The sequence below is a fragment of the Polypterus senegalus genome, chromosome 10 (genome assembly GCF_016835505.1).
Source record: "Polypterus senegalus isolate Bchr_013 chromosome 10, ASM1683550v1, whole genome shotgun sequence".
In the NCBI taxonomy this organism is placed as follows: domain Eukaryota; kingdom Metazoa; phylum Chordata; class Cladistia; order Polypteriformes; family Polypteridae; genus Polypterus; species Polypterus senegalus.
In genome coordinates, this window is record NC_053163.1 from 130,229,871 (window position 1) to 130,242,937 (window position 13,067).

Sequence of the window (13,067 nt, forward strand, 5' to 3'; positions counted from 1 at the left end):
TGCCTAAACACTGGAGTTATGGTGAGAGGAACTTATGAAAGAATAAGGTGATGTTAGAAGTGGTGTTCCTCAAGGTAAAGTGCTGATGCTTTTTTTTTTTTTAAATACATACAGACTTGCAGAAGTACCATGCACCAGCCAAGGTGGAATAATATGCATATATGGTCATTAAAGAAATTCCCCAGTGGGGTGGTTTTGTCCCCAAAACAAACATTCATTGACTAAAATACATTGGGAAAACTGTACACCTGTGTCAAATGCCAAAAATGACTCCTTCTGTAATAGCATGCAGGTGCCATCACTATGTTCCCCAAGGAATATATTTCAGAAAGAAACTTAACCTATGGTCTTCCCCTGTACAAATGAGGAATCCAAACAAAAGGCGTAGGAGGTAGGTTCAACAGTGTGGAATGGCATACCAGACAAATACATCAAACTGGATGGAATAGTAGATAACCTATAAAAGATCAAATAATTTAACAGGGACCTTGGCAGGCTGTAGGCTTGGATAGATTTGAAGCAGATAATATTTACTATAAGTAAATGTAAGGTATTACATGAACGAAAGAAAAAAAAAAAGTAGATTTCAATACACAATGCAAGGTTAGAAACTATAAAGTAATAATTATGAGAAGGACCTACTAATCATAATGGACTCATTGATCGATCGATCGATATTTTTAACATTAAGAAAAATTCATAGGGTGGATCCCAGTAATTTTAAATTAAGTTCAACATAGGGTGACAAAGAAACTTGTTAATGGAAGATAGTAAGCTAAAGTTAAAACATTTTCACTAGGATTAAATTATGAGTAGAATTCAAGCTAAAGGTCATTCTACAATGTACACATTTATACAACCAACATTTCTTCATTGTAGGATTTTCTAAAAAAGTGAGCATTCCTTTTCCACTTGAATTACTGATTGCAAAACAAACTTAAAAATATGATTTACAACTTCCTGAATCCAGACTTTTAGATCAAAAAGTGCATAGACTTCCACAAGTATTAAATAACATCTGTATTTTTGACTTGTGGTGGGCTGGAGCCCCGTCCGGGGTTTGTTTCCAGCCTTGCTCCCTGTATTGGCTGGGATTGGCTCCAGCAGACCCCCGTAACCCTGTAGTTAGGATATAGCAGGTTGGATAATGGATGGATGGACGTATTTTTGACAATTATTGTCCGATGGTCTTTTCAAAATATGCACAAACAGTCAGTGAACCTAGTATCATTTACACAGCCCTCTAATAATCAGCTCTAAGAAGTACATTTCACTTCCACACAAATACTTACAGCTGCTGAACTTGTGGGTTGTTCATTAGGCTGGATGCCTAGAAGAAGGGGAAAACCAGAACAGTTTATTAATTGGACTTCTTCACACGTTAATGCTCAAATATTTTGAAACTAGAGACTCCAAGTGCTACTGGAAAAAAAGGCTACACATCTATTTGTTAAAAACAGGATATTTAGTCCAATGTTTTGAGAGGCAACATAACCCCATAAATATGTCAAAACAGCACATGAACTCACAAAATATATAATCATGTACATTTATTCTATTGTTAACAAATGGAGCTACACCCACTGCTGGATGTTTACTTCAAGACCTGAGCTTAGGACCTTTTATTTCATTTGAGAAGCTCCATTGCTAAAGGAAAAAATACAATATTTATGACAATATTCATAACATGGTGAAATGCACATATGACATCAAGAATTTAAATTATAAATCAGGTACAACACACTAAGCAATGTAGCTGTGTAATCAAAGCAATGGTCTCTCAATGTCCGCTCCATTATTTACCAAGATTGCAGCAACAGTATCTTACACTTCTAAGATACTGGACTTCAAAAACCAAGGCTTCTGACCCCACCAGGGAATCTGAGCAAGTCAATTTACCTCTATTTTTTTTTTTTTTAACTGGTGTACAGGCAAGGTTAACAGTTATACTGTATCCAAGTATTTGTAAAGCACTTTAGGTGGGGTTTATTTACTGCAACTCCTTTCTAGAATCATTTTTTATGTGAAGTTATCTTGTCTTTCTTAATGAAAAGAAGAGCAAATAGTCCAATTTTAAAAGTGCACAGTTTTCAGGCTCTCCGAAATGGGGGTGGGGTGAGGTAATCACCTGCTATTCATGCATTCCTTTTTGAAGGTCCCTAGATGTGTCCAATAAAACTGAACTTCTGAATTGCACAAAAAAAAAAAGTTCTGACTGTACATAACTATTTTCTGAATTTGCTTGAAAGTCTTATCAGAAAAAGTTTAAAATATTGAGATTAACTTAATTTCATATTGTCTACAAGCCAAGCAGAATGTCACCTTTTATTGGCTAACTAAAAGGATTACAATATGCAAGCTTTCGAGGCAAGATGCAATATTGTCTACAACAATGCTATATATTTGGGTTAGTAGTTTTGTTTAAAATGCTAACCGACTAAAACCAAGTAAAAATTTGATCAGCTACTGCTTACAAGTGAAATTTATGTGTTAAGTCATATCACATTTACTCTCGCTTAATTCTGGTCATACTCATCACCCCTGCCTTCAACTCTGTCATACAAGAAAATCCAGCAGACCTAGTATCTGGTTTGAGGAGTAGAACAAATATACATATATAATTTTCATTCTCTCATCTCGCTAAGAATCATAGTTCACTTGCGGTAACGATTTATTTGCACGAATCTGAGACAGACGCAGCAGGCCGAGTGGGGGGCCTCCTCACTCACACCAGCCTTGAGGCGTATGTTGCATCCACTTAGCTAGCAAAACGAGAGAACTACTTAACGGATTTAGATTTGAAATTTTTTTCTACAATTTGCTTGAACATTATGGTTGATTTTGCAACTTCTCTCATCTCGCTAAGAATCATAGTTTGCTTGCAGCAGCGATATTTGCGCTAATCCAAGACAGAAGCCGTTTGCCAAAAGGAGGGGGAAGCAGGACGTCAGGAGTAGGGAGCCAGGCATGGCCCTCTTCGTTGGCCCGTTTCACTTCTAAGTGGGTGGAGCTGTGGGGCACAGCTAGTTATCCATAAAAATGAAAAAAGCCTACTCCACGGCAAACATGCAGCACAGGATGCTTACCATATTCATAAAGCTTGGGTTGCTGAGCAATCCAGCCAGATCCACTCCTCCCATACCAGGTACCTGATTGCAAGAAAATGATACAAATTGGAGCACAACACAAAAATATCTATTTTTATAATATTCACCGAAACTGTCAACAGCATCTTGGCAAAAGCCTTGTAACCTAGTGTAATAGACAAATATTAGGTAGTCTACATACTAAACTCAGTAACACAAAAATACTACATAACAGCATGCAACAAGCAGCTGCATTATAGATAGTAAGACCTTAACAAAGGCTTAACACCAAGTATTAGTATTGTGGTTACTCTTCTCCGTGCATGGAGCATTTTATGACCTTGTGATTTGTTGGTAAAATTACTTGTGAACATGAGAGCTTCAGTTAGTGTTAAGTATTAATACAGGACTCAAAAGCCTCATATTGAACTAGCAAAATACCCGCGCTTCGCAGCGGAGAAGTAGTGTGTTAAAAAAGTTATGAAAAAGGAAACATTTTAAAAATAACGTAACATGACTGTCATATATAGCAAAATCCTCGAGCTTCGCAGCAGCAAAGTACTTCTTTTAAAATTTTTATTAAGAAAAGTAAACCTTTTTAAACTGAGGGAAAATACACCAATAATTACTTGTTAAGGATCTCTTTGTATACCACGTTGTCAGTTCAGCACTCTGGTTGTAATATGACCAAGCTGTGCGAGCTTACTCTTGAGCATGCAACGTATAGTTGTCCAGGAGAAAAGCAATCTTGCCTCAAATCAATGGCAACCTTTTGTAGGGTCTGTCCCCAAGACTTAATTTTCATCTCGAAGCAAAGCCTTACTGGAAATTGGAGGCATTTGAATTGAAATGGGAGATCAGAGGGTATAACGGGGATGTGAGGAATACAAATGCTCTCCCCTGAGCAACTGCCAGTAAAAATAGTTGCCTCAATTAGGTTCTTTTGCAGACACGTGACCTGAAGTCTCGTGCCGTAACAAAGTCTCGGTGGCTGTAAGGTTTTCAGTAACATTATTGGTGTCCCAACCCTCAAAATTAGATTATGCTCAGTAGTGCCTGGAGGATTCAGAGTGTGGAGAAACTCTAGAGACAACGTGTGTATTAACTTGTGGATTTTTCTGTGAGTATTTGGTGGCAGCGTCACAAAGTTGCTTCTGCAAGACCGCGTTAGCTGCGGAGCTCAGCTCGGAGCGAAATGAAGGAAATGAAATGAGGTGAATGGGAGAGGACGTGACTCCCCCACCCACCTTAACTGTCAATCCCTCCATATACAGTCTCTCGGATTGTGATGTCCATGGCTTTATTTAATGTTAGCTCAGATTCGGCCCTAAAAAAAGTTTCTCTCGCACTTTTGCTGAGTTTGTGCCAAACACTATTCTATCCCTGACAGTCTCAACCCTCCTTTATATAAATCAGTAAAGGAGAGAGGACTAAACACTAAGGAAAAAGAACGGTAAGACCGTGTCAGGTACAGAGCTCAGCTCGGAGTGAAATGAAGTGAATGAAATGAGGTGAATGGGAGGGGAGATGAGGACGTGACTCCCCCACCCACCTTAACTGTCAATCCTCTCACAAACACAGTCTCTCGGAATTTATATAAGCACAGTCCTTCACCAGCAATTTTAACTTAGTTACAAAGTGATCAAAACACTCATTTATACCCTGCGTCCTCTCATTAAACTTGTATCCCACGAATATCGCATTCGTTGTGGGCATGACAAACGCCAGCAGCAGCCTGTCTATGAACTTAATTTAAACTTTAGGATTACACCGTGCTTTGTTTCCGAAGTAGCTGCACTCATGAATATGCTTGTATGCGTCACTCGCTTCATATTCTTTTGCTACCTTCTCAACTGTGTAATGCATTTTTTGAACAGGTTTGATTCATCAAAGTGATCACTCGTACTGCGTTCACAGTCAGTTCACGTGAGCCGCTCTCGTGTGATCTTGCAATGTCCACAGCTTTATTTAATGTTAGCCAAGACCCAGCACTTAAAAATTTTCTCACAACAGCAATTTTAACTCCGTTACAAAGTGATCCCAAGCCTCGTTTATACCTCGTGTCTTCTCATTAAACTTGTATCTCGCGAATATGGTATTCGTCTTAGGCATGACAAACGGCAGTGGGAGCGTGTCTATAAACTCAATTTAAACTTACAGTTTACACCGTGCTTTGTTTCCGCAGTAGCTGCACTCATGAATATGCTTGAATGCGTCACTCGCTTGATATTCTTTTGCTGCCTTCTCAATTGTGTTTTTCTTCAGCGCTCTTTGGAGCTCTTCCTTGTTCTCTACGGAATGCATTCATAGTCAGTTCACATAATTTATGTGGGAGGCGTGATGATGCGATACGCAACTCCGACTCCCATGGCCATCGAGCTGCAGTCTATTATAGTATATGGACGAAAATAGGTTCCAGTTATGACCATTACGCGTAAAATTTCGAAATGAAACCTGCCCAACTTTTGTAAGTAAGCTGTAAGGAATAAACCTGCCAAATTTCAGCCTTCTACCTACACGGGAAGTTGGAGAATTAGTGATGAGTGAGTCGGTCAGTCAGTGAGGGCTTTGCCTTTTATTAGTATAGATGCAATTTTGAGACATTTAAACCAAATAAAATGCCTTTTACTTCGTTAAAACATTAAATGTAAAAAATTTAAAGTCTATCTTCCTACTTAATAAGCCACCAAAGTGAAACTTTATAGCGTGGCTCATTGTACAGACATAAATATTCACTTTATGTTCTTATTTATATTCTGCAAGTGTTAAAAACCAAAGCAGGCCTTTGTAAATGTCATGTTATACAACAGTATAAGTAGCACCTAAAAAAAATAACCTAAATGTATATAAAGAGTGAGATACTTGAATGTGCCCACTTACAGGACTGGGCAGCTCCTTTATTTTCTGCTCCGCTATCTTTAGATTGGATTTATACGACTCATTCTCAGGATCAAGCTCCAGTGCCTTTTTGTAGTATATCACTGCCTCAGCGTGCTTATTCAGACTTGAAAGAGCCAGACTAAAAAAAAAGAGAAAACATGTATGTGGCTCCAGAAGAAAAATATCATGCATCAACTGCAGGAGAAATCTCTACTCTAAAAAAACAAGAAATAGCATAAGACTCCAATTACACTAAATGCTATTTAAGCGAAACATTCATCTAAAAGGGAAACAGACATTTAAGGGAATAAGGATATGTGAAAGGACATACATATACAGAGTACTCACCCCATGCGTCCATAGGCTTTGCTGTAGTTTGGATCAATTGAGATTGCTTGTTCACAGTCTTGGACAGCACCTGCATAGTTGCCCAATTTACTGAGTGCAGCAGCTCTAACAAAACAACAACAAAAAAAAAAAAAAAAGCAACACACAAGTTAGGGATATGATAGACTATAGGTTTGAAACACTTGTCAGTTTACAACATCACGGATAGATTATTAGACACCAGTAACGGCGTACTGCACAATAACGTGCAGTGAATACACTTGACCATACTTTGTGCCCGTACACGTCCGCTGCATGGCCGCCCTACTGCCCGCTGCTGAGAGTTGGTTCTACAATAAACATAAAATTAAAGAGTAATAATTTCCAAACTCTTCACTTTTAACATAAAACCGTTGTGAAGAGTTTCAGTGTAGTACTGTATAGGTGTACCAGATTTCAGGCTACAGGTTTTGATTTTTGACCTTGAATTTCCTGGGTTGATCTTTGACCTTGGAGGTCAATCATCACCCCAAAAGAGGACAGCAGCCGTCAAATAGTACATGTGTACCAAATTTCACGTCAATAGGCCAAATGGTTTGCGAGCTACAGGTAATTTAAAACCCTGGACAGACAAATGGACAGCCATGGTACTGTATTATACAAGAAGGTTAAAGAAACCTGTACTCCTTCCTCAAAAGTCACAGGGTACTCCATCCACTGCAACCTTTCCCCAAAACTCTGGTTTCAGATGTATGGCTGGATGGCCACAGCTGGAATTACTACAATACATAGGACACATGAGCTGGCAGAGAATGAGGGCTTTGTCCTAATCATACTGGCAAAGCTTAACTTTGTGAACTCAGCACTGCATTTGTGCTTTTCAGTAAAGCATTCTTTTGTGCAACTATGTTGTGCAATCCAAAAGCAAGTGTACATTCCCTGAATGTGGCAGATGGGGACATGAAAAGTAACACCATTATTTTTCTCCCTTACCTATTGCAGTAATATACAGCATTGTGTGGGTTTAACTCTAGTGCTCTGGAGTAGAAGTCCACTGCTCCCGAAAAATTTTCAGCCTTCATTTGTTCATTGCCTAAAGGGAAACACAAATTCATGACTATTGCTTCTATCTGCCAGATAGAATGTGGAAATATGCAAATTAATGTGTGAGCATTCTACGTGTTTATTTTTACTATTTGGCACTTGCCTTCTGTTTTGAGGCGTTCAGCTTCAGTGATATCCTCCTCTTTTGGTGGTTCTGGTGTGTTAACAGTAACCTGAGGTGCATCCTAAACATAATAAAAGATGACCACAATGAATATTAGCATTTACTCAAAAATAACACTTAGTTGTCATGTCAAAAAACATGGCCTCTACAATCAAAAACTGGCATTACAAAGTAAAGACATTTTTAAAATGGTTAAATGAACTGGAGTCAGTCATGCAAAATATGTCTGTCTTTAATGAAAAAAATTAAAATTATATTCACCGCTATAAATGGGTACAAATTCACCGTTATGATCCCACAAAGCTTCACAGAGCCGAGTATTAAATACATTTATGCTTTAGACACACCCAACAGGATTTTCCAAAAACCACCATACACAAAATAAATAACGTAAAACTGCTTAGTTGCTACTTATAAAACAAAGATGAATTGTTTTTTTAAATTTTTGTGGTTCCTTGTTAGCTAAAATTTTTAGTCTATTCCTCAGTAAATTAACACCATGGTGGCAGAGGGTATAAAAGATGGCTCAAAACATATTTTAAAAGCGACAATGAGTTTTCTTTCTGTTAAACTGTACACCTCATTACAAATTGTTGTTTGCACATCATTGATCACTAGTACATAAATTTAAAATCCTAAAGAATCAACAATTTGTTTAAAATTACCCCATATAGCTATTCTGTCCAAGTTCTGTTAAATTATGTTAATCAAAATAAAATGAACACAAAAAAAAAAATCCATAAATACTTGCACCTTGCCACAGGTGTTACCAAGGGAAATATGCACAAAAAGATACAACGCATTTGTCAGTTTTACATTAACCCATTCTTTACAGTTTAAGATTAGAACAGAACAAAGTGTAATAAGTACTGGTGAGCAGTGTAAAATGGGCTGCTACTGGCCACCATTCTAAATTACTGATTAATGCATCTCAATCTAATATGCTTATTAAACATGCTGCATTGAAGGCAGCTTCCCCCTTCTAACCAGTTACTTTTCACATCTACTGGCTCTGGGGAACGATTAGGTTTCCTAACTGGTTCTTCAACTTTATCTATTTTAATAAAAAGACATAAATGTGGTGCAACACCCTCTTACCGTTAGTGTAGCAGCTGCAAAAATTTCTGGAAGTGTCTGTGTAACTGCAAGAGTTTTGTCTTCAAGAGAAACTCCAAAAGCTGTCTCCAAACACTGAATTGCAACTAATGTGAAAATTAAACAAAGTCAAACAATACTGAAGAGCATGAATTATAATACAAGACTCAATTGGTATGAGACTGAAGGTAAACTTTCAAAATAAGTAGCTTTACTTGCCCAAATCAAACACTGTTTAATCAAAACATCAGAACTATGTTCAACCCAGGATTAAACTAATCATCCATACTGTCAACCTTTTAAAGTCAGTCAGGAATGCCTTTTAAGGAACTCGCATACCCTCTAAGCTCTCCTGTGCATCTGATGACAGGTCCCCTGATGTGAGTTGGTCCCGGAGGAATGAGATGATAGAGTAGGCAAGACGCTGGTTGTTGGCCATTGTGTTGTGCAGGGACAAAGGCGATCTCCGTGGAGGAGCCTACAAAAAAAAAAAAAGGCTGCATAACTGAGCTAAAGGGAAAGACAGTGGAAATTAAGATATTTGTGTGCCCCTGTAACTTATCATAAGCAAACCTGGCTGCATACTCCAATCTGTCTGGTCAAAAGCACTGCAGTTACCACAATGATAAATTAGGCAGAGTTTCACTCAAGGGCATCATACTGCCACAGACAAGTTGGTACAATATACAAAGGCTCATTGTGTGTATTGTCTAATAAGAACATGCCATACAGTCTACAAAACATAGCCAAGCTAGAAGAATTGATACAGGACAACCTTCAGAAATAAATGAATATCCAAATGTTGTCATCAAATGTTTTAAAAGGCTTTTGCTTCACATTTGTATAGTAACTTTAGACTGTTTATTTACAAACAAAAACTAAACAGTATACTAATGTTAAAACGTTTTCCCTCCTCTGCTCATCAACCAAGATCAAATCATAGAGCTAAATAGGTTGCAGGATAATGGCCTCCCAACAAACGATCTTTCACTATACAGGGATCAGGTGTTATACAAGGCATCACAAATCTTTTAACTTCCGTATTAATACAGACTGATTTATAGTTTCAAATGTTTTCTTTAAAGTTAAACAATTATTACAGTCAGCTATCAGTGATATTTTAAAAATACAGGAATAATAGTGAATTATTGTTATCTTCACAGATAAAACATACTTAGAGCCCTGTAGTGTATACTGCCTTTCTTTAACAAACAAGAGTCCACCAACTTTTGTGAAAATTCAGCACAAAAAATGATCCCATCACCACAAACTAAAAGTTAGACATGATAGGGGTGTTAGTATTGTGTGATGCCAGCAAATTGCCAGGTTTTGTGGCATAAAGGGAGCTGGAAAAGTAATTATAGTTATACAGTCATATGGTGCTGGGCGATATGACGATATATATCGTGGGGACGATAGAAAAGTGTCTATCGTCCTATTTCTCTTCTATCGTTTCTATCGTTTCTAACCTAATTTTATCAATTACTAAAGAAAATATTGCATTAAATAGGCTATGACAAATGAATGATAATGTCTTGTCGCTATGCAATGCATACTCTACCCTTTATATAAGTGATAATCAAGAATAAAATGAACTTTTTAAAGAAACTCCATCTTGTGGTTTTGTGACAGTTCAGTTAAATGTCACTTCAAAATAAAGTTGCAAAAAAAAGTATGCAATGATATTTTTGTCAAACTTTTCAGAGAATAACTGGAAACGTACTTTATTGTGGGTGGTATATCGTGATATATATTGTTATTGTGATATAAAATAATCCATATCGTGATATATGATTTTTCCATATCGCCCAGCACTACAGTCATACTATATAGCCAGTCACCATTCTCTAAAAAAACACCTTTTTACTATAGTTGCCACCAAAGTGACTGCAAAGGACTCACAGAAATTTTAACAAACAGAATAGTCAATTTATTACCCAATAGCTAGTCTCCAGAAAATACATTGCTATAGTTAAAATCATGCCACCAAAATAACTACAAAGAAATTAGTGGTTGAGTATGTTTGAGTATTACATGAAGAGGGCATCTGTATTTTTAGTCTAATATATTACAAAATTTAGGAGTAGTGTGGATGAAGTAATGCCACCATTTAATGCAGGGTTTTTACTAACAAACGGCCTAGATGTAATGCCAGTACCATAAAATTGAAAAAATGCTGGGGACTTGGATCAACATAGGCTTACCTAGTGATCAACCAAAACATGAGTAGTTCTGCACTACATTACTTCCAAAAAAACTAAAAAAGATAGAAAGTGACCCAGCAAGCAATGTTTACTTAATGTTCACAGTCTACAGTGGACTGAAGATGTGCTAACAGAAAAACTGCAAGTGCATGGTTTGAGAAGAAAAAAAAACAAACAAGAAATGGACATTGGCATAACTGGATATTGTAAACCAGCCTGGTATAAGCTATTGGTAGGTATGTGTATGGGTACTCCTTACTATGAACTGCTGTCCCTCTAATGTTACCTAGACAGGGTCTGACACCCTATGCCCATGACTTCTACACATACATTACAAAAACTACACAAATGGATGGATATGACTCAAACTTTCCACATCTTCTATGGGTGCCTATGTTACAGTCTGGGTTGTCTTACAATGATTTGCAGATAAGCTCACTGTCTGCATCTAAAGTATTATATTAGCAAACTCTACAGTATTAGTTCAATAAAACCAATAGTGTCCAACATCTTTAACATAACAAGACTTAATTTTTCTCTGGACACCTCCTTAAAATTCTGCACTAATTATTTGGCTTCCTCGATTTATAGTCAAACTTTGGTCAATCTTTGCCAGTTAATAATGGTGAGAGAAAAAAGGACATAGCTCTAACTATAATTCAATTTGCAAAGTCCTTTCCAGGAAGTAAGATGAAACTGCTGAAACTAAAACCTCATTTTACCGGGAAACTCTTAAGCTTTCCTGAATATATCTGCACCCTACCCACATTGAACGTCTGAATAAAACCCAGCTACTCGACTTAAAATCGGGACTCGGTCCTCTTGAAATACTGACTTAACTTATTAGCGATATATAGAACTATAGAGACCCCCTCAACCTGGGCTCTCAGCTCTTCTTAAATTTGTACCTACATTTTATAAGTCAATTAATATCTACAGCAGTTTTAAGGTGTTTATATTATAAAGTCTTTTTGAGAAAATCATAACTTATTGTCCTAATATACAAAATGTGTTCACGATAAAAGTGCTACATTAACTATACCCTGAAACTATTCCTCATTAGACATGGATTTAAAGCAAATCATTGCCAAAAGGGGTTTTATAACTGTGACATCTGGTTACTCATCTTATTCGGACTCTCCCAAAAACATGAATTTCACACCTATGAGGAAACATGTGAACAGACTCCAACATTTTCCCCCCGAGAACAGTCTGGTCATTTTTGGGCCACAGTTAGCTTGCTGACATTTATATCGAACCATACGTCTACACGAATTTCTCATTCTTTCGGGGGTCTGGAGTCTTATTCCAACTACGTCGTTGTAATCCATACACCCCGTCATTTAACACCTTCCCATAGTCTGTCTCAGTGTCTTCATTCCTGTTTTCAACTCCAAGGCCTCGCTTTTATCTCGTTACACTGTACAGCCCTACCATCTCGCTCGATTACCTCCTCACTTTTATGTCTGTGACCTCAAGTTCTACCACTCTTCCTATGTCCTCAAGCTTTACTATTGTTCCCGTTGTCTGAATTCCCCTTTGCTCTTTCTCACTCACAATACATTATTCCGCGGTTGGAGGGTCCCGGTAGGCATGCAGGCCAGCCTGCGATCCACAGAAGCTTCCAGTACAGGACGGGTCTCTTTTGCCCTCCCAGTTTAAAATCAAATAAAGTATACTGCGATACCACTCACATTCAAGTTCTAAACTGCCAAATGAAAAATACTTAAGACATTCTTCCAAACGCGTTTTCTAAAAGTTGAACTCACCTCAGTCTCCAGCTGCAGACGCACGAGCACTTACAATATGGCAAAATGCGCCTGCGCCAAGATACGTCACTTAGGGCTACAGGGCTATTAGTAAATATCAAAACTGTGTTATCTTTACTTAAGGCTTGCCTTCTTTCTTTCGATCTGAATTTAGATACCTGTCTTACTTCTTGTACTATACCTTTTTTGCCTATGAAAGTGGAATTATTCCATTGAATGACGTCGTTCTCCAATCACTGGCCACGACTTTATCCCGCCTCTATTAAATATGGTTGACATTTCTTTTGTCCAATTAGATAAAGGAAAATTGCCACTGTTCTGCCGCGCATCATATGTTGGAGTAAAACTAAAGCTGCGCAGCCAAATGCTCATGGAACAAAACACCCCAGGCAATCTTGGATAAAATATTAGAAAAAAATTCAGAATCTCTTGCAGTGAGCACCTGGCCGTTTATTGGGCCTGATTGAACTAAACAAAC

At 37.7% G+C, this 13,067-nt stretch overlaps 1 protein-coding gene across 3 annotated transcripts; it reads right to left on the reverse strand.

Annotated features, from left to right (window-relative positions):
- Positions 1-1,224: 1,224 nt before the first annotated feature.
- sgta (small glutamine-rich tetratricopeptide repeat (TPR)-containing, alpha) lies at positions 1,225-12,873 on the reverse strand. 3 transcript variants are annotated; one of them, XM_039766642.1, is made up of 9 exons: positions 12,771-12,873; positions 8,956-9,094; positions 8,620-8,723; positions 7,501-7,582; positions 7,287-7,386; positions 6,315-6,419; positions 5,967-6,105; positions 3,087-3,149; positions 1,225-1,330 (listed from the first exon to the last, which is right to left on the reverse strand). In XM_039766642.1, the coding sequence occupies exons 2-9, from the start codon at positions 9,053-9,055 to the stop codon at positions 1,289-1,291; spliced, it is 735 nt and encodes a 244-aa protein (XP_039622576.1). In that variant the 5' UTR covers positions 9,056-9,094; positions 12,771-12,873; the 3' UTR covers positions 1,225-1,288. The 3 variants fall into 3 exon arrangements, with proteins under 3 accessions (XP_039622576.1, XP_039622574.1, XP_039622577.1); XM_039766640.1 differs by lacking the exon at positions 12,771-12,873 and adding an exon at positions 12,590-12,764; XM_039766643.1 differs by lacking the exon at positions 12,771-12,873 and adding an exon at positions 12,515-12,539.
- Positions 12,874-13,067: the final 194 nt, after the last annotated feature.

Bases quoted from the DNA above. Each gene is read 5' to 3' on its own strand.
- sgta (XM_039766642.1), bottom strand. From the start codon at position 9,055: ATGGCCAACAACCAGCGTCTTGCCTACTCTATCATCTCATTCCTCCGG. The intron at 7,387-7,500 runs GCAAGTGCCAAA...GTTTCCCTTTAG, and splicing joins TGAACGCCTCAAAACAGAAG to GCAATGAACAAATGAAGGCT. The intron at 3,150-5,966 runs GTAAGTGGGCAC...TCTTGCAATCAG, and splicing joins TAAAGGAGCTGCCCAGTCCT to GTACCTGGTATGGGAGGAGT.